General features: G+C 43.9%; 1 protein-coding gene across 1 annotated transcript; it reads right to left on the reverse strand.

Moving 5' to 3' along the window:
- Window positions 1-417: 417 nt before the first annotated feature.
- On the reverse strand, window positions 418-19,697 carry LOC122542790 (bone morphogenetic protein 4-like). Its single transcript, XM_043680836.1, has 3 exons — window positions 19,310-19,697; window positions 6,702-7,066; window positions 418-1,870 (listed from the first exon to the last, which is right to left on the reverse strand). Exons 2-3 carry the CDS (start codon window positions 7,057-7,059, stop codon window positions 1,044-1,046), a joined length of 1,185 nt encoding a protein of 394 aa, XP_043536771.1. The 5' UTR covers window positions 7,060-7,066; window positions 19,310-19,697; the 3' UTR covers window positions 418-1,043.
- Between the last annotated feature and the right edge of the window lie 809 nt (window positions 19,698-20,506).

The raw sequence follows: 20,506 nt of genomic DNA on the forward strand, positions 1-20,506 counted from the left end.
TTTGCACATACTGTTTGAGGTGAATACCAAAGGGCTAGGCTATTAGCCAGTGCTTTCAGGGCAAAGAGGACCCATAGACATATGATGAATAAGGAAACTATTTAACACAAGATTAGGGAAAAAAGTTAAATTATTTTTCACCACATCTGAATGTACAGTCAATTCATTCTTTACTTTCACAGCGACAAAAATATTGGTAATTATTGGTGTCAGTTGATTCCAGAGACTTGAGCACAAATCCAGGCTAACGCTCCCTGTATCGAACTGAGGGAGTGCTGCATTACCACCTTTCAGATGAAGTCAGAAGTCACACGACACCAGGTTATAGTCCAACCAGTTTATTTGAAATCACAATGACTTCACCTGATGAAGGTGCAACAGTCCGAAAGCTTGTGATTTCAAATAAACGTATTGGACTATAACCTGATGTCATGTGACTTCTGACTTTATCTAACCCAGTCCGACAGCAGCATCTCCACATCATCTTTCAGATGAACCTTTCAGATTACCAATGACTTAATGAAGATCCTCAATGTCTCCATGAAAACCCCTGAAAGACTCAGTGAAGACAATTCATGACTCAATGAAGACCACCACTATGACTCAATGAGGACTCTCAATGACTTATTGAAGACTCCCCAATATCTTAATGAAGAGCACCCAATGACTCAATGAAGACCACAAAGACTCAGTGAAGACCACCTCCAATGACTGTATCAAGACTGCACTATTAATCAATGAAGATCCCCAATGATTCAATGAAGATCATCACTATGACTCAATAAAGACTCCCAATGACTTAAAGAATATCCCCTATGATTCAATAAAAATCACCCCAGTTACTCAATGCAGACCACCTTCAATGACTCAATTAAGGCTCCCCACGATGTAATGAAGATCTTTGATGATTCAATGAAGAATCCCAGTGACTTAATGAAGACTTCCCAATGATTCAATGAAGATCTGCAATGATTCAGTTACTCAATGAAGATTACCCCCATGGCATAATGGTCTCGCATCTGTTGGAGGCAGGGTTTGTTCTCTCAGCGGCATCCACAGCCTTCGACGGCCATCTCCTGGTAATTCTTGAGGACCACTCTCTCATCATCGTCTAGGTAGAGCATGGCGACTGGGCTGAGCTCGGTGGGTACACAGCAGGCCTTGGGGATGTCAGTGTTCACTGAGTTGACCAGAGTCTGCACGATGGCATGGCTGGAGGAGTTCATGTGATCGGCAAGCGGGAACCGGCACTCACCCTGGCAGTAAAAGGCATTGTAGCCACGGGGAGCGATGATCCACTCAGTCCAGCCCACCCTCTTGAAGTCTACGTACAGCGGCCTCCGGCGGCACCGATTACGCGACCGGACTCTGGTCCGAGCCCCTTTCTTCAGGCCATGCCGCTTGGGCCTGGATCCCAAAGCCCTCCCACCACCACTGTCCCGGCCATAGGTGACCAGGAGTGGCCAGCGGGGTTCCTCAGCCTCCCGTGGTGACCTGCCGACCCTCAGCCGCCCACGTGGTGACAGGCCCGGCCTCATCTCGACCAGGAAAGCCACCAGTCCCCGCCTTTGCCGCTGCCCTGCTTTCAAGTTCATCACCGCCGGGCCCACCTCGAAGCTCTCCCACTGGCTCCGGTTACCGGGTAGCAGGCGCCTCTCCAGTAGCCTGCGCCCCATCGTTCCTCTGCCAAGGGGCCCAGAGAGCTCGTAAACAGCCACCACATCCAGACCGGGACTAGCCCTAATCTCAGCCTCCCGGAATAAACGGAGCTCGGCCGAGGTGACATGTTCTCGGTCAGGGATGGTAGTCAAGTTGAAGACGATCTGGTGGAAACCTCTTCCCTTAGGATAGGGAACCTCCTGGAGATAATCTGTCATAAACCAAATGGAGAAAGAGGAGAAAAACACTGATTAGGGTTAATAACAATTTCATTAAGAGTAAAAACCTCCCTGATCCAACAGTTTTTTTTATAAAGGCTTTCATTCCCTATGACTCCATGGAGACTATCCCCTTATGGGTCAATAACGACTATTCCCCATGAAGGTGTGTGAGCAGAGGAGTAAAATTCAACAAGTCAGTAAGCATTCCACATCCAAGGAAGGATGTGCTGGTCCAGAAGAGGTTTACAAGAATGAACCCGCGGGATGAAGGGCTTGGCATATCAGGAGTGGTTAACGACTCTGAGTCTGTACTCAATTGTGTTTAAAAGGATGAGGGGTGGGGATCTTATTGAAATTTACAGAAATCTGAGAGGCTTGTATAGAGTGGACTTGGAGAAATAGCAGAGACTCGGACCAGCGGGCACAGCCTCCGAGTGAAGGGACAACCCTTTAGAACTGAGGTGAGGATGAATTTCTTCAACCAGAGGGTGGAGAAACTATGTAACTCATTGCTGCAGAGGGGTGTGGAAGGCAAGCCATTGTATGTATTTCATCCAGAAGGCGGAAGAATAGGGCTATGAAACATGTCAGCCATGATCAAATGGCAAAGCAGACTCGATTAGTGAATGGCCTAATGCACTCCTACATCTTTTGGTCTTTTACCTTTACCTTGCTATCTCATTAGAGAGAGATGGCTAGTCTAACCTGAGAGTCATCATGCCTAACACGAGGGGAGACTTTCAGAAAGATAGTCCTTCTTGGTAACCTCAGCAGGTTTGGGAAATGAACTTACACTGTTGGTGTCATTGCATTGCAAAGCAGCCAACTGAGTTAACCAATCCCCTAGAAAGTGAATAACCTCTCTCCACAAAGAAAATACGTCCACTTTAGTTTCTATTTCATCTATCTCTGATGCCCCTCAAGAGGATGGATGGTGAGCCACTTTCTGGAACCACGATTGGCCTTGGGATGTAGGGACAGCCACGGAACTCCTAGGAGGAAGTTTCAGGATTCTGACCCAGAAACAATGAAGGAATGGGGATATAGTTCTAAATCAGGGTATTGTGCGGCTTGGCAGCAAACTTGCAGATGGTAGTGTTTGTTTATGTCTGGTCAATCACACTGTTGAGGTTTGTTAATGATATTGTAGGGTTAAGAGAAACGAGTGATGGATATTAATTATCTTCAAACAGGCTGGGGTTCTTATGAAGTGGTATGACCCTACTTCTGAGCAAGGAGGCCTGGTTTCAAAGCCCACCTGCTCCAGAGGTATGTAATAACATCACTGAATAGAAAATATCTATAAACAGGGAGCGCTGGGATACTGAGGGTGGGATGAGAGAGGGCTAAAGCTCAGCATGTCAATAAACCCTCTCTGCAATGAAGAGAAATGTGCCTTGGTTGCTATATCACAATCTGGCTTGGATTCTATTTACCTTGTTCTATGCATCTGTTATTCTTGCCCTTCTGGGTAATAGAGGTTCTGAGTCTGGCGGGTAGATTTGAAGGAGTTACTGCAATGCATCTTGTGGTACACCATGCTGTTAATGTGAATGACTCCTAATTGCCCTCTGAAATGGTCCCAGCAAGTCTTGGGATTATATTATAGACCCCCTAATAGTCAAAGGGAAATTGAGAAACAAACTTGTAAGGAGATCTCCACTATCTGTAAGAATAATAGGGTGGTTATGGTAAGGGATTTTAACTTTCCAAACATAAGCTGGCTCTGCCATAGTGTTAAGGGTTTAAATGGAGAGGAATTTATAAAGTGAGGACAAGACAATTTTCTGATTCAGTATGTGGATGTACCTATTAGAGAAGGTGCAAATCTTGACCTACCCTTGGGAAATAAGGCCGGGCAGGTGACCGAGGTGTCAGTGGGGGAGCACTTTGGGGCCAGCGACCATAATTCAATTAGATTTAAAATAATGATGGAAAAGGATAGACCAGATCTAAAAGTTGAAGTTCTAAATTGGAGGAAGACCAATTTTATGGTATTAGGCAAGAACTTTCAAAAGCTGATTGGAAGCAGATGTTCGCAGGTAAAGGGATGGTTGGAAATTGGGAAGCCTTCGGAAATGAGATAAAGAGAATCCAGAGAAAGTATACTCTTGTTAGGGTGAAAGGAAAGGCTGGTAGGTATAGGGAATGCTGGATGACTAAAGACATTGAGGGTTTGGATAAGAAAAAGAAGGAGGCATATGTAAGGTGTAGACAGGATAGATCGACTGAATCCTTAGAAGAGTATAAAGGCAGTAGGAGTATACTTAAGAGGGAAATGAGGAATGCAAAAAGAGGACATGAGATAGCTTTGGCAAATAGAATTAAGGAGAATCCAAAGAATTTTTACAAATACATTAAGGGCAAAAGGGTAACTAGGGAGAGAATAGGGCCCCTCAAAGATCAGCAAAGTGGCCTTTGTATGGAACGGCAGAAAATGGGGGAGATACTAAATGAGTATTTTGCATCAGTATTTACTGTGGAAAAGGATATGGGAGATAAAGACTGTCGGGAAATAGATGGTGACATCTTGCAAAATGTCCATATTACAGAGGAGGAAGTGCAGGATATCTTGAAATGGGTAAAGGTGGATAAATCCCTAGGACCTGATCAGGTGTACCAGAGAACTCTGTTGGAAGCTAGAGAAGTGATTGCTGGGCCTCTTGCTGAGATATTTGTATCATCGATAGTCACAGGTGAGGTGTCAGAAGACTGGAGGTTGGCTAACGTGGTGCCACTGTTTAAGAAGTGTGGTAAGGACAAGCCAGGGAACTATAGACCAGTGAGCCTGACGTCGGTGGTGGGCAAGTTGTTGGAGGGAATCCTGAGGGACAGGATGTACATGTATTTGGAAAGGCAAAGACTGATTTGGGATAGTCAACATGGCTTTGTGTGTGGGAAATCATGTCTCACAAACTTGATTGAGTTTTTTGAGGAAGTGACAAAGAGAATTGATGAGGGCAGAGAGGTAGATGTGGTCTATATGGACTTCAGTAAGACATTCGACAAGGTTCCCCACGGGCGACTGATTAGCAAGGTTAGATCTCACGGAATACAGGGAGAACTAGCCATTTGGATACAGAACTGTCTCAAAGGTAGAAGACAGAGGGTGGTGGTGGAGGGTTGTTTTTCAGACTGGAGGCCTGTGACCAGTGGAGTGCCACAAGGATTGGTGCTGGGTCCTCTACGTTTTGTCATTTACATAAATGATTTGGATGCGAGCATAAGAGGTACAGTTAGTAAGTTTGCAGATGACATCAAAATTGGAGGTGTAGTGGACAGCGAAGAGGGTTACCTCAGATTACAACAGGATCTTGATCAGATGGGCCAATGGGCTGAGAAGTGGCAGATGGAGTTTAATTTAGATAAATGCGAGGTGCTGCATTTTGGGAGAGCAAACCTTAGCAGGACTTATACACTTAATGGTAAGGTCCTAGAGAGTGTTGCTGAACAAAGAGATGTTGGAATGCAGGTTCATAGCTCCTTGAAAGTGGAGTCTCTGGTAGATAGGATAGTGAAGAAGGCGTTTGGTATGCTTTCTTTTATTGGTCTGAGTATTGAGTATAGGAGTTGGGAGGTCATGTTGCAGCTGTACAGGACATTGGTTAGGTCACTGTTGGAATATTGCATGCAATTCTAGTCTCCTTCCTATCGGAAAGATGTTGTGAAACATGAAAGGGTTCAGAAAAGATTTACAAGGATGTTGCCAGGGTTAAATTATGAGGGTCATGTATAGGGTAAGTAGGAAAAGTCATATCCCTGGCATTGGGGAGTCCAGACCTAGAGGGCATAGGTTTAGGGTGAGAGGGGAAAGATATAAAAGAGACCTAAGGGGTAATGTTTTCACTCAGAGGGTGGTGCATGTATGGAATGAGCTGCCAGAGGAAGTGGTGGAGGCTGGTATAATTGCAACATTTAAGAGGCATTTGGATGGGTATATAAATAGGAAGGGTTTGGAGGGATATGGGCCGGGTGCTGGCAGGTGGGACTAGATTGGGTTGGGATATCTAGTTGGCATGGACGGGTTGGACCGAAGGGTCTGTTTCCATGCTGTACATCTGTATGACTTTATGACACTCAGTTCAGGTGCAGTTACGGATAGTGAATAAATGCTGGCCTTGTCACATAGAAGGATTAAAAGAAATTGCAATGGAATGCAACTTGGAAGGGAGCTCCTTTCCTTTCATTTTGGGTTCCTGAGTTAGCACAACTATAATTTGTTGTTATGCCCAAAATGCCAACCCTCCTGCTCCTCTGATGCTGCCCGACGTGCCGTGCTTTTTCTAACTCACACTTTTCGACGGACTCTCTAGCATCTGCAGTCCTCCCTTTCTCCTATAGAATATATAGGCGATGCCAGTTTTACTAAACCAAGTGTTCCAATATTCAGCAATACTATATTGACCGTGAGAAAGCATTGAGCATGTGGTATGTAAGAATTTGATTTAGGACAAATTCAAGTGTCTGATGAAGCTAAATGCACTGAGCATATGAATTATGTAACACATTGAGATTTTCATGAGACGAACCAGAAGACAAATTATACTTTTACTGTTCACATTTTTCAAATCATAGATATGATATTGGACCACTTGCAGTTGGATAGCATGGTTCGTGTTGAGTCAATCCAAAATAAGTGGGAAGGAGCGCCTCAAGATATTCCCCTTTGAACTCTATTCCCCTATGGGTGGTCGAGGTTGTGGATATCTAACTGAATATGTGTGATAGAGAAAAGTAATGTGAGGTAAAAAGAACAGTCCATTCTGAAGGGAGAAGAGGAGGTGGAGAGTTCGGACAGGATGTTTGGTTGTGGTAACTCACCCAAGTGATGGAAGCTCCGCACTGTGTTGGCGCCCCGTGTGTGTTTCCCTAAGTGGGTGAAGCTAGAATCCTGGATGTTGCCGTAATCCCCGGTGTGAAAATGGTACAAATCACGCATGTACTGAGGGATGATGGCAGCAGGATTGGGTTTGGGGAGATGGCTCAGTCCCAATCTGCTCAGTAGAGTCCTGCGGAGGGTATGGACCAGCTCAGGATCTGGCAAAGAGTGTGCTGCACCTTCCTTTCGGCTTGCATCCAACGGCACTGTCTTCCCTCCTTCGGAGAACAAGCTGGCTTCTCCAGCTAACAGCACCCAGGCACACAGGACGACCATCTGCAGAAGACTAGCAGGGAGCATGGTGGAGCTGGGAGGCAAGAGGCAACTGTAGCATTAGCACACGAGGAGGAAAAAGACAAGTTTCACTTTTGACATGGCAACAATCTTCCCAACCTTCATTGTTCATTTATATAGCAACCACAGGATCCCCCAAAATGTTTAATGCCCAGAGGGAAAGATCACTAAAGGTAAAATGTAATATTTTGAACTGAATGTGCTGGTTGTGCTGGAGTTCCATTTTGAAGTATACAATTCAGACGAGTCAGTTTCTTTTGCCAGTTTAATTGTTAATGTTTCCCTCAAGGGCAATCAATCATTTCGTTTTTAATATTACTAGAAAAAACAGACATGCTGTCAAGGGTTTTCATTTTGCACTCTCCAGGACAGAATCATAGGAATTCCAAATTTCAAAGGGATTGTATTACCAAGCATCACTTTTGAATTGTAGTTACTGTTGTAATATAGAAAATGTCCATACTGCAAGCTCCCAGAAACAATAATGCGATTATGTCCAGATAATCATTTTTTGTGATTTGACTTGATTTATTATTGCCACATACAGTGAAAAGTTTTTGTTTTGCTTGCAATACAGGCAGATCATACCACGCAAAGTGCATTAAGGTGATAGAACTGAGCAAGGAATACAATGTTACTGCTGCAGAGAAGGTGCACAAAAAACAGCAAGATCAACATTTAAATTTAAAATTGGAGAGGTCCATTCAGAAGTCTAATAGCAACAGGGAAGAAGCTGTTCTTGAATCTGTTGTAGTTGGGAAATCATTTTGTGGTTGTACAGGATATTTGTTAGATCACTTTTGGAATATTGCATTCCATTCTGGTCTCCCTGCCACAGGAAATGATTTGGAGATGCCAGTGTTGGACTGGGATGTACAAAGTTAAAAATGAAGGAGCGGTGCTCTGAAAGCTACTGCTTCCAATGAAACCTGTTGGACTATAACCTGGTGTTGTGTGATTTTTGACTTTGCTATAGGAAAGATGTTGTGAAATTTGAAAGGGTTCAGAAAAGATTTAAAAGGATGTTGCCAGGGTTTGAGCTCTAAGGAGAGGCTGAATAGGCTGGGACTATTTTCCTTGGAGCTTCAGAGGCTGAGGGGTGACCTTTTAGAAGTTTATAAAATCATGAGGGGCAAGTATAGGGTGAACAGCCAAGGTCTTTTCCCTAAGGTAGGGGAGTCCAAAACTAGAGGGCATAGGTTTAAGATGAGAGGGGAAAGATTTAAAAGGGACTTAAGGGGCAACCTTTTCACGCAGAGGGTGGTGTGTGTATGGAATGAGCTTCCAGAGGAGGTGGTGGAGGCTGATACAATTACAACATTTAAAAGGCATCTGGATGGGGATATGAATAGGAAGGGTTTAGAGTGACATGGGCCAAATGCTGGCAAATGGGACTAGATTAATTTAGGATATCTGGTCGACATGGATGAGTTGGACCGAAGGGTCTGTTTCTGTGCTGTACATCTCTGCGACACTATTTTTGTGATGTTGTTTGAGGGACGACTATCAGCTGGGACACTGATGAGAGCTCCCAGCCAAGACAGGGGATCTCTCGAGCCCACTTGATAGTGTTTATTATAACATCTGCAAGATTGTGTCTTTGACCAGCTGGGCTGGGAGTGTCACCCTTGATTTTTCTGAGCTCAGGTCTCAGGTGTGGATGTTGAACCCACAGCCTTCTAATCAGCTTAGAGACTCCCCTATAAAATGGTGGAGGTGGAGGCCCATAAAGGCTGAATGACAGCTCCCTAAAAGGAAAAACATTTTTTTTTTAAATCTTAATACTGGGAAATGGGACATATTGGTCTTTCTGTTTTGAGACTAGTCAGACCAGGATATCTCCTTGACCAAATCTGATGACATCACTGGATCTGAAATTTTGACCTAGCTTTCTCTCCAAGGATGCTGCCAGATCCACTGAGTTTCACCAATAATTTCTGTTTTTAATTTCATTTACCAGTTCAACTGCTTTTTCCTTTTTCAAAACAGTTCCATCAGCTCAGTTGACTGGAGGTTGGTTTGCAATGCAGAGTGATACCAACAGCATAAGTTCAATTCCTGACACCAGCTGAGGTCACCACAAAGGTCCTGTCTTCTCAGCTTCACTTGAGGAGTGATGACCCTCTGGTTAAGTTCACTACCGTGTGGCCCTCTGGGATGATGGCAACTTTGTCTTTATCTTATTTCTAGATTGAGGACCATAGATGCCTTTTCTCATTCATTCGATTGCATGTGTACTTCCATGTGATTGAGGCCAGAGATACCAACAGTGGGAAAGAATTCAAGTGTTTTCTAAAAAGTCCAGACTTTTTTTTTCCAACTTTCCCCTGGGAATCACTGCCACCAAACACATGGTAGTATTTCTCTGGGGAACGAGAATCAGGAGATCCACTTGTGGAATCTTAGGGCTCATCCAGATTTCAAATTGAACTTATAGTGTATTTCAGTGGTCCTAATACATCAAGGATATGGGCTATGTCCTGTTAGGCACAACTCTAAATGAGAATTACATTTACTGGGACCTAATACTTGAACTTATAAAGTGTATAAAGGTAGTAAGAAGACCCATGGATTGTTATCAAATAACACTTGACAATTATAGAAAGGATATTGTTAAGCTGTAGAAGGTTCAGAAGTGATTGACCAGGATGTTGCTGGGTGTGAAAGGTTTGAGTCATAGTGAAAGGCTGGATAGGCTGGGACATTTTTCACTGGAAAGTAGGAGGTTGAGAGGTGACCTTAAAAAGGTCTATAAAATCATGAGGGGTATAGATAAGCTAATGGTAGGTGTCTTTTCTCTAGGATGGGGGATTTCAAGACTACAGGGTACATTTTTAAGGTGAGAGGAGAGACATTTAAAAAAGACATGGGGGCAAATTTTTTACACAGAGTTTGGTTTGCAGGTGGAATGAACTTCCTGAGGATATGGGGCCAGTTACAATGTGTTAAAAAAAAACATAGATAAGTACATGAATAAGAAAGGCTTGGAGGACTATCGACCAGGAACAGGCAGGTGGAACTTGTTTAGTTTGGGATTATGTTTGGCATGGACCGGTTAGACTGAAGAGTCTGTTTCCATGCTGTATGACTCTATTAAGTCACATAAGGAGATATTAAGACATACAGCTAAAATCTTTGTTAATTAAGTATGGAACATCAAAAAAAGGACAGAGAAGCAGAAATTCCAGGGCTTAGGGTCCAGGTGGCTGACAACCAGTGGGTTGATTACAATTGGGGATGCTCAGAGACCAGAATTGGAGGAATGTGAGTTTTCAAGGCTGGAAGAGGTGACTTGCATGGACTAGTAGGGCTTACGTGGGCTATATTATCTGTTTTTGGAGCCATTTGATTGATGCATGTTAATTCAGCTCACTTCCTTCCTATGTCGTTGACTGTGGAGCCCTCAAAAGTTCCCTGGTTACATGCCAGCTTTCTCTATTTACCAGTATGCTTAATTCCGACAGCAGCCCTCCAAATTTACAACATTATACCGAAGGCACTAACCAATAGTACGCTGCCATTCCCTTCAGGAATTCTCATCCTTCCATCAGGACCAATCTCTGTGTCAATTCTCAGCTTCCTGCAATTCCACCACAAGCTACCATTTCCCTCCAGATCCCAGAAGATGAGGAGGGAAAACACAAACTAGGATTATGTTCCCTGGAAGAATAAGGGTGGTCTTCAAGAAATTAGAGGGAACAGATGATGATACAGCCGTGCACGGCATTGGTTAGACCACATCTAGAATACCGCATGAGGAGATGGTGATCCAAATAAGGAGCAGGAGTAGGCCATTCAGCCCATCAAACCTGACCCACTATCAAATAAGATCATGGCGCATCTGATTGTAGCCTTAAATGTACATTCCCATCTACCCCGAAACCTCTTCACCCCCTTTCTCAACGGGAATCTATCTACCTCTGCCTTATTCTGCTTCCACCATCTACAGAGTAAGAGAGTTCCAAAGACCTATGATCCCCTGTGAGAAAAAGTTTTACCTCATCTTTGTGTTAAAGGGGATGTCCAACTGAGTAGAAGCATGGGACTTTTAAGTCAGAGTTGAGAGTTTACTTGTCTTAGGGAAGTTGTGAGCCTGTGAATTTCTCTGGTGGAGACAGGGTCATCGGATGTTGAGGTAGGCACATTTTTTGACTGACAAAGGAGTTAAGAGTTGTGGGGAGCAGGCAAGCAAGTGAAACTGAAACAATAATCAGATCAGCCATTGAAATAACCGCACAGAGGCTGGTATCCCATCACCAAATCACCCTTTATTCACACGTGCACAGTACATGGGCTCTGACCGACCAGCTTAGAGCCAGAATCTAGAATGAGAAGACTGTCTGAATCTCCTGTTTATTTTTTTTTTGTTCTTTCTTTTTTCTCTTTTTCTTTGTAGTGCTTATTTTTCCCCAGCACCCATGTTGAATCTCCTCTTTATATCTGTTGGCCAGGACTCCCTTATTGGGAGAAAATGAGGACTGCAATTGTTGGAGATCAGAGTCAAAACGTGTGGCGCGGGAAAAGCACAGCAGGTCAGTTAACATCTGAGGAGCAGGAGAATGGACATTTCGGGCATAAGCCCTTCATCAGGATTGGCCTCCTGATTGGCCCAGGTTAACAACCCCAATATCACCTGGCCCTCATTCCAATCACTATAGCCATGATCTTGATGGAGTAGAGAAACAAACTTGAGTGGCCCACTCCTGCTCCAAATTTGAAGATTTATTTGAGGTCTTGAGGCCTCGGGGGTAGAGACTGAATATTAGAGGTGGACCTTTCAGGAGTGAAATTTGGGACCACTTCACACAAAGGGAAGTAGATGATTTGACCTCTTTTCTCCAATAGTGACTGGTGCTGGATTAATTGTTAATTTGTCAATCACATGAATAGAGGATTGACTAATGGACAGGAAGCAGACAACAGGACTTTAAGTCAGAGTTGAGAAGACGCACGGGTCATTTTTAAGTCAACATGTTTTGACTTGGGCAGGAACAGGACCATTAGCCACGAGTGAGGTCACAGAAAACTGGAAGGTAGCGAATGTTGTGCCATTATTCAAGAAGGGCTGCAAAGAAAAGTCTTTGAACTATAGACCAGTAAGCTTAACATCTGTGGTGGGTAAGTTACTTGAGAAGATTATGAGGGATAAGATGTAGATGCTTTGGAAAGACAGGGCTTGATTAGAAGTAGTCAGTATGGCTTTGTGAGTGGGAGATCATGCCCCACAAATTTGTTAGAGTTCTTTAATGAAATGACCAGGAAGGTTGACGAGGGCAGGGCGGTAGCTGTAGTCAGTAAGCCCTTTGATAAGGTTCCACATGGTAGGCTGCACGGGACAGTTAGATTGCATGGAATCCAGTGTGAGCTGGCAAATTGAACACAACATTGGCTTGATGGTAGGAAACAGAAGGTAATAGTGGAAGGATACTTGTCAGACTGGAGGTCTGTGACTACTATAGGAGTGCCACAGGGGTCAGTGCTGGACCCATCACTGTGTTTGTTACCTGTATCAGTGATTTGGATGAAAATGTACAAGGCATGGTTGGTAAGCTTGCTGATGACACTAAAATAGGTGGTATCATGGACAGTGAGGAAGGTTATCAGAAATTGCAGCAGGACCTTGATCAGCTGGGGAAGTGGGCCGAGAAATGGCAAATGGAGTTTAATATAGATGAGTGAGGTCTTGCATTTTGGAAAGTCAAATCAGGGTAGGGGTTTCATGGTGAATGAATAGGGCCTTAAGGAGTGTAGTGGAACAGAGGGATTTTGGAGTTCCGGTTCATTGTTTTCTGAAAGTGGAGTCTCAGGTAGACAGGACAGTGAAGAAGGCTTTTAGCACATTGGCCTCCAGTCAGGCATTGAGTATAAAAGTTGGGAAGTTATGTTACAGTTGTACGGGACATTGATGAGGCTAAATTTGGAGTATTATGTTCCGGTTTGGTCACCTTGTTATAGGAAGGATGTTATTAAACTGGAAAGAGTGCAGAAGAAATTTACAAGAATGTTGCCTAGAATCAACGGTCTGAGTTATAGGGAGAGGCTGGGGGACAAGCTAGCACTTTTTTTTTCTTTAGAGGGTAGGAGACTGAGGAAGGACTTTATAGAAGTGAATAAGATCATGAGAGGCATGGATAGGGTGAATGCACTCAGTCTTTTTCCCAGGGTTGAGGAATCTAGGACTAGAGGGCATCCGTTTAAGGTTAGAGGGGTAAGAATAAAAGCGAACCTGAGGGGCAACGTTTTTTATAAAGAGGGTGGGACACATATGGAATAAGTTGTCAGTAGAAGTGGTTGAGGCATTTAACATTTTATTAACATTAAAATTAATATTTTAAATGTTATCAACATTTAAAAGGCAATTGGACAAATACATGGAAAGGAAACGATGAGAAATATTTTGACCAAGTGCAGGAAAATGAGGTTAGCGTGGATAGTCATTTTGGTCGGCATGGACCAGTTTGGGCCAAAGGGCCTGTCTCTATGCTGTAGTACTGAACGGCATGGTGGTTGAGTGGTTCAATCCCAGCCTTGGGCGACTGTCTGTGTGGAGTTTGCACATTCTCCCCATGTCTGCTTGGGTTTCCTCCCACAGTCCAAAGTTGTGCAGGTCAGGTGAATTGGCCATTCAAATTGCCCATAGTGTTAGGTGCATTAGTCAGAGGGAAATGGGTCTGGGTGGGTTACTCTTTGGAGAGTTGGTGTGGGCTTGTTGGGCCAAAGGGCCTGTTTTCACACTGTAGGGAATCAAATCTACTGTATGACTCTATAACTGATGTCTGGGGTGGTGGAGGGAGCTATTTCCTCACGTGATTGGGGAGGCTTTAAACTAAAATGGCAAAAGGATGGGAACCAATGCAAGGAGTCAGAGAAAGGGGAATAGGAAATGTAATCAGCAGAGAAATCAGGGCCACAGTGAAAAATGACGGGAATGGGGCAAACATTGTTACAAAGACTAGCCTTAAGGCTTTGCACCTTAATATGCAGAGCATTTGCAATAAAATGGATGAATTAATTGTGGAAATAGGTGAAAACAAATATATTAATAAGGATTTTGGAGACTTGGCTGTAGGGTGACTAGGAATGGTAACTGGACATCCATTTTGGTAGTAGACATTTGATGGCCTGAAGAGCCTCTTCTGATCTGTAAACTCCTACGATAAATCTGTGTTGCGGCTGAAAGTGTAGGTTGCAAATCAGCCATGGCTTCGCTGAATGATAATTTCCAAAGGCTGAACAGCTTCCTCCTCTTATTATTGGACCGGGACATTGCTCCATCCTCTCTCCCTTTATCTTCCTCCCTTCTTTCACCTTCATTTGATCCACGCATTCTCTAACCCCAGAGGTCAGGACCTTAAAATTGAAAAATAGGTCTCAACAAACTAAAATAATGCTCAGCAGGTTGTGTGGAGTTGACTGGCTGGATGCTCTTCCATTGGTTTTAAGGAAAGAGCGTTATAGGTCAGCTTCTTCCATTTCCTGCAAAAATCCATTTTTTTTTCAAAATCAGGACTTTAAGGTATATAGGATTTCACCGATAGAGGGGCTTTGTTGAAAAAGTAGTTTGTGGTAATTCATCGTAATTGGCAAATTTGAGCTTATGCAAAGCCCTGTTTAAGAACTCACACCAAATCTCGCCGACCAATGTTGTCCTCCAGTTAATCGACAACTTGATTTTAAAGTTCTCATCCTGACTTTCAAACTCCTCTACCTCTGTAATCTTATCATAGAATCCCTACAGTGTGGAAACAGGACATTCGGCCCACTAAGTCCACACCAACCCTCCGAAAAGCACTCCACCCGGACTCAATCCTTATCCTGTCCCAGTAATGCTGCATTTTCTATTGCTAATCCACCTAACCTACACATCCCTGGACACAATCAGGCAATTTAACATGGCCAGTCCGCCTAACCTATACATCTTTGGGAGGATACCAGAGCACCCGGAGGAAACCCACATAGACATGGGGAGAATTATGCAAACTCCACACAGACAGTTGCCTAAGGTTGGAATTGAACCTGAATCCCTGGTGCTGTGAGGCAGCAGTGCTAACCACTAAACCACTGTGCTACATCAAATCTCTCCGACAACTCTTATAGATCTCTGCAGTCTTCCAATTCTTGCTTCTTTAACATCCTCAATTTTAATCACACCTTCAGCTGCATTCGCCTCAAGCTCTGGAATTTCCTCCCTAAACTTTGTCTCTTCTTTGAGGTGCTCCTTAGAATCTACTTCTTTGAACAAGTTTTTGCCTTGGTATCTCCTTATGATTTCAAACTTTGTTGGAAAACACTTTGTTGAAATGAGGATAGGTTACTGCCTCAAACAAATTAATTAGGAGCACAAATAGGCCATTTGGTGCTTCAAACATTTCCTAAAGGCACTATACAATGCAAGTTGTTATTGTGTATACACCAGGATGGCACTATGGGTTAGTGGCTAGCACTGCTGCTTCACTGTGCCAGAGACCAAGGTTTAATTCCAGCCTCGGGCGACTGTCTGTGAGGAGTTTGCACATTCTCTCCACGTCTACATGGGTTTCCTCTGGGTGTTCCAGTTTCCTCCCACAGCCCAAAGATGTGCAGGTTCAGTGGATTGGCCTTGGGAAATGTAGGGTTATGGGAATAGGTCTGGGTGGAGTGCTCTTCAGAGGGTTAGTATGGTGTCGATGGGCTGAATGGCCTGCCTACATGCTGTAGGGGATCTATAATTCAGTGGTGAATGACATGGATGTTCTTATAGCGCAGATGGAGATCATTTAACTCTTCATGTCTTTACCAGCTTTCCCAATGAACAATTCACTTAACACCATTCCTCTACCTTCACCCAGTAAACTTTTACACACTTCCTTTTCTAGTAACAGGCTAATTCTCTTCTGAAAACCACAACTGAATCTGCCTCCATACATTCTCAAGCAGTGCATTCCAGATCGTAACCGCTGCTGCCTCACAGTGCCATGGCAGGATTCACACTGAACCCCCCAGAACATTAACTAGATCTCTAGATTAACAAGTCAGCAATAATTACTACTCGTCCCACTGCCTCCCATCTACATTTTGCTTTCTCACAGAGGCTGCACAAGTGATCTCAGGTTTGAGGAATTTCAGTGACATGGGGAGATTGGAATAACCCAAGAACTGTTAGAGCAGGGAGGGTGACGGAGAGATTTACTGAATGTTTTTGAAATTGCATTTTTATAGAATAAGGAAGGCTTGGTAACTAGAGGGACACAGACTTGAGATAAGTGACAAATGAATCAGAGCGAGAGATGAGAGGTATTTTTAACACAGTGATTTGATCTGATATGGAGCGCCCTGCCTGAAAGGGTGGTGGAAGCAGATTCAATAGAAACTTTCAAAAGGGAATTGGTTTAATAGCTATAAGGAGGGAAAATAAATATGCAGGACACTGGGGTGATACCAGGGCAGAATGGAGTACATGGGGAATGAGAAGAACCATTTTGCTCTTTCAAAGCCAGGAGCAAGAGACTGAATGGAAACCTCTCTCACCTGTGTGGATCTATGATTGGTTATTTAACCCCAAATCTTGCTGTGGTGCTCTAAACTACATGTTGGAAAGAGCGAGGGGTTAGGCTGAGGCACGATGGGCTCAATGGTCTCATTAGGTTCTGCAGGACTGCATCATGTGTGAGCGACTGCTTTGTAAAGAAACCACATGATGTGCAGACGTGACAAAATAGTGTCAGTCAACTGTGTCCTTCTCTGCAAAGTGTGTGTGGTTTGCAGATGATGTGCGGAAAGGACCAATCTGCGTGACAGTTATAATCTATCTGACAGACATGGCTAAACTGTCCCTTCGGTACATCAGGGGAAGAGTCCGAGCACAACTGATGATAGTCTTAATCTGTCTCACAGACAGAAAGACAGGGGTAATAGCAATCAAATATTTCAAATGAAACAGGGATTGCAGCCAAGAGATCAGGACTATGCTCGGCATAGTGCAGAAGGAGGCCATTTGGCCCACTGTGTCTATGCTGTCTCTTCCAGAAAGCTTCCCAATTAATTGGGGCAGCACGGTAGCACAGTGGTTAGCACTGCTGCCTCACAGCGCCAGAGACCGGGTTCAATTCCCGCCTCAGGCAACTGACTGTGTGGAGTTTGCACATTCTCCCCGTGTCTGCGTGGGTTTCCTCCGGGTGCTCCGGTTTCCTCCCACAATCCAAAAGTTGCAGGTTAGGTGAATTGGCCATGCTAAATTGCCCGTAGTGTTAGGTGAAGGAGTAAATGTAGGCGAATGGGTATGGGTATGGGTGGGTTGCTCTTTGGAGGGTTGGTGTGGACTTGTTGGGCTGAAGGGCCTGTTTCCACACTGTATCTAATCTAATTCTCCTTCTCCATTCAATAGCCCTGTCCCTACTGCCTGTTCTTTAAACATGGCTCCAATTCTTTATTTGGAAGTTACTCCTCTTCCTTTCTGGTAGGGAATTCGGATTTAACTCTCTCCACACAAACACTTTCTAAATCTGTGCATCCACCCTACTCTGCAACCCCACCCCCACCCCAACACCTCCCAATTGATGACCAACATTTGTGTCTGTTTCTGCCAGTTTCTCTCTCTCTACCAAAATCCTTCATAATTTGAGGTTTAGGGAGGGAAATCCAGAACTCAGGACCCAGCCTGTTGACAGTTACAGCTGCCAGTGGTGGAGAGATTAAAATTGTAGATATCTAAAGATGTGTTAAAAAAAAAGAGTGCTTTCATCTACCCTTCTGTTTGACTATGGGGGACTGGAGCAGATAGCTATTAGAAATAGGATCAAGAGTAGAACATTTGGTCCGCCAAGCTTCATCCACCATTCAGTAAGATAATGGCTGATCTGATCAAGCCTCAACTCCATCTTCCTCCATTACCTCCTCCTTATTGGTTAAAACTCTAACTCAGTCTCGAACAATACTCATAAGAACATAAGAACTAGGAGCAGGAGTAGGCCATCTGGTCCTTGAGCCTGTCCCACCATTCAATAAGATCATGGCTGATCTTTTCATGGACTCAGCTCCTCTTACCTGCCTACTCATTGTAAGCCTTAAATTCTTTACTGTTCAAAAATCTATCTTTGCCTTAAAAACATTCAACGAGGTAGCCTCAACTGCTTCACTGGGCAGGGAATTCCACAGATTCACAACCTTTTGGGTGAAGAAGTTCCTCCTCAGCTCAATCCTAAATCTGCTTCCCCTTATTTTGAGGCTATGCCCCCTAGTTCTAGTTTCACCCACCAGCGGAAACAATCTCCCTGCTTCTATCCTATCTATTCCTTTCATAATTTCAATGTTTCTATAAGAAACCCCCACCTTCTCCTAAATTCAGTGAGTAGAGTCCCAGTCTTCTCAATCTCTCCTCATAAGGGCAATCTTCTTATTTCTGAAATCAACCAGTGAATCTCCACTGAAACACCTCCAGTGCCAATACGTCCTTTCTCAAGTAAGGATGCTCAACAACCATTGATCTTGGGAGTAGAGAAATTTCTGCTCATCTCTTTCTTATTGGATACTTGGAGCATTGGATCCCGAGATAGAACCTCAGTTTAATGTCTCATTCGAAATGGTGGCATTTTTGATGATGCAACACTCTCCTGCTATGGAAGCCTTATACAGAAATTAATCCTACATTGCTTAAAAGAAGCTGTGAATCGAAGAGGGTCCAAAAACTTAATTCCACCTGTCCCAAATTAAACAATCTCAGCATATTGCAGGAATTAGCTCCTGGCCTCTTACATCTCTTTCTGTGATGCCCTCACAGTCAAATATCTTCTTGAAACTTGTGTGCAATTTGGGCTGGGACCTTTTTGCCCTATGCATCTGTACCCGAGTGCGATTCACCGCCTTAGGGGGCAGAGTGAGAGGTTGGAAATGGAGAACATAATTTTAGGAAAATGCACATTCTCAGTTAAAGCTGCAATAGCGAGTGCAGCAGCTGCAATGTGAATTCAGTCACCTCTACCCCCAAGCCTCGACCACAAACACTGCCAATTACAGGGTGGACCCAGTGTAGCGAGGAGAGGGGGCTCAAAACAGCCTTAAAACCGAGGCAGTGGGGAATGAGGAGCAGGTCTGACAGGCAAAGGGACCCACTGGATCACCTCATCAACATCCCCCTCACAACCTCAAATCTCCAGCCACTTCAATACTTCAGTAACCTCACATAAAACAATGACTGAGCCCAACTGCAAACATCACAAGTAACACCCAAAAATGTTTTCAATTTTAAAATGACATGGAAATTTTTTTTTTAAAAACTCACTGAGTTCCGCCGATGTGTAAAATCCATCGTTCACAATGTCTCAGGACAAGAAGCAAGATGTATTGTCGACCCTGTATGTTGACTAATTTTTCAGTGCATGAACTTCTCTTCAGATCCAACTAAAACTCCCTTTTTTTAAAGGAAAAACATTAGTCTTCCTTTATCACATTTCTCCTTCCGTGGTTCTGTTCCTTAAAGGTTGTTTTGAACTTTCTCTTCTTCCTCAGTCTCTCTCTCTCTCCCATTCGCTCTGCCCTCAGTCCATTTAAACTCCTTCACGCACCTTCCTGCTTTAAATTGACCAGACACTGATGTCATATGTGGCAGTCAGCCAACAATTCCATAAAATCAAAAAAAAAGCCTTGAAAAACAAAAATGAAAATACACACACACACACATATCTAATGTTGGAGGAAAATTGCCATTTCAATGTATCCAATTTGTCACGTATTGATAGGATTGATTTGCTTTCGGATTTGGGATGTCCCTCAAACCAGATCAGATCATAAAATCCCCAGATGTGTGTGGAAGCAGATTATTCAGCCCATTGACTCCACACCACCCCTCCGAAAAGCATCCCACTCAGACCCAACCCTTATCCCTGTAACACTGCATTTTCCATGCCTAATCCACCAAGACAGCGCATTTTTGGACCAGGATAAACAGGAATAGGTGTTTCTCTCACAATCCTAGAGCAGCACAGGTTTGATTTCACACTCGGGTGACTGCCTATGAGGACTTCGCACGTTCTTCCAATTCTGCATGGGTTTCCACAAGGTGCTCCGGTTTCCTCCCACATTCCAAAGATGACCAGCTTAGGTGGATTGGCCATGCTCAATTGCCTCATTGTGTCACAGGGATGTGCAGGCTAGATGGATTAACCATGGGAAATGCATGGTTATAGGGATAGGGTAGGGGGGTGGGTCTGGGTAGGACGCTATTTGGAGGGTTGGTGTGGACTCAATGGGCCGAACGGCCTGCTTCCACACTATGATATAGAAAGATTCTCCATTAAAGAAGAGGAACCTGAAAATATAAGGAAAAGCTAGTCTTTGTTGTCTACTTTCTCTGCCTTGATCTATTGGATAATAACTTCTAGAGAGTGGTGGGCAGTAAGGTTGCTATGGGAACAGGAGAAGGCCATTCAGCCCTTCAAGCCTGTACTGCACCATTTATTTAAGCCACAACTGCTCTTGT

This window comes from Chiloscyllium plagiosum, chromosome 41 (genome assembly GCF_004010195.1).
Source record: "Chiloscyllium plagiosum isolate BGI_BamShark_2017 chromosome 41, ASM401019v2, whole genome shotgun sequence".
Taxonomy (NCBI): domain Eukaryota; kingdom Metazoa; phylum Chordata; class Chondrichthyes; order Orectolobiformes; family Hemiscylliidae; genus Chiloscyllium; species Chiloscyllium plagiosum.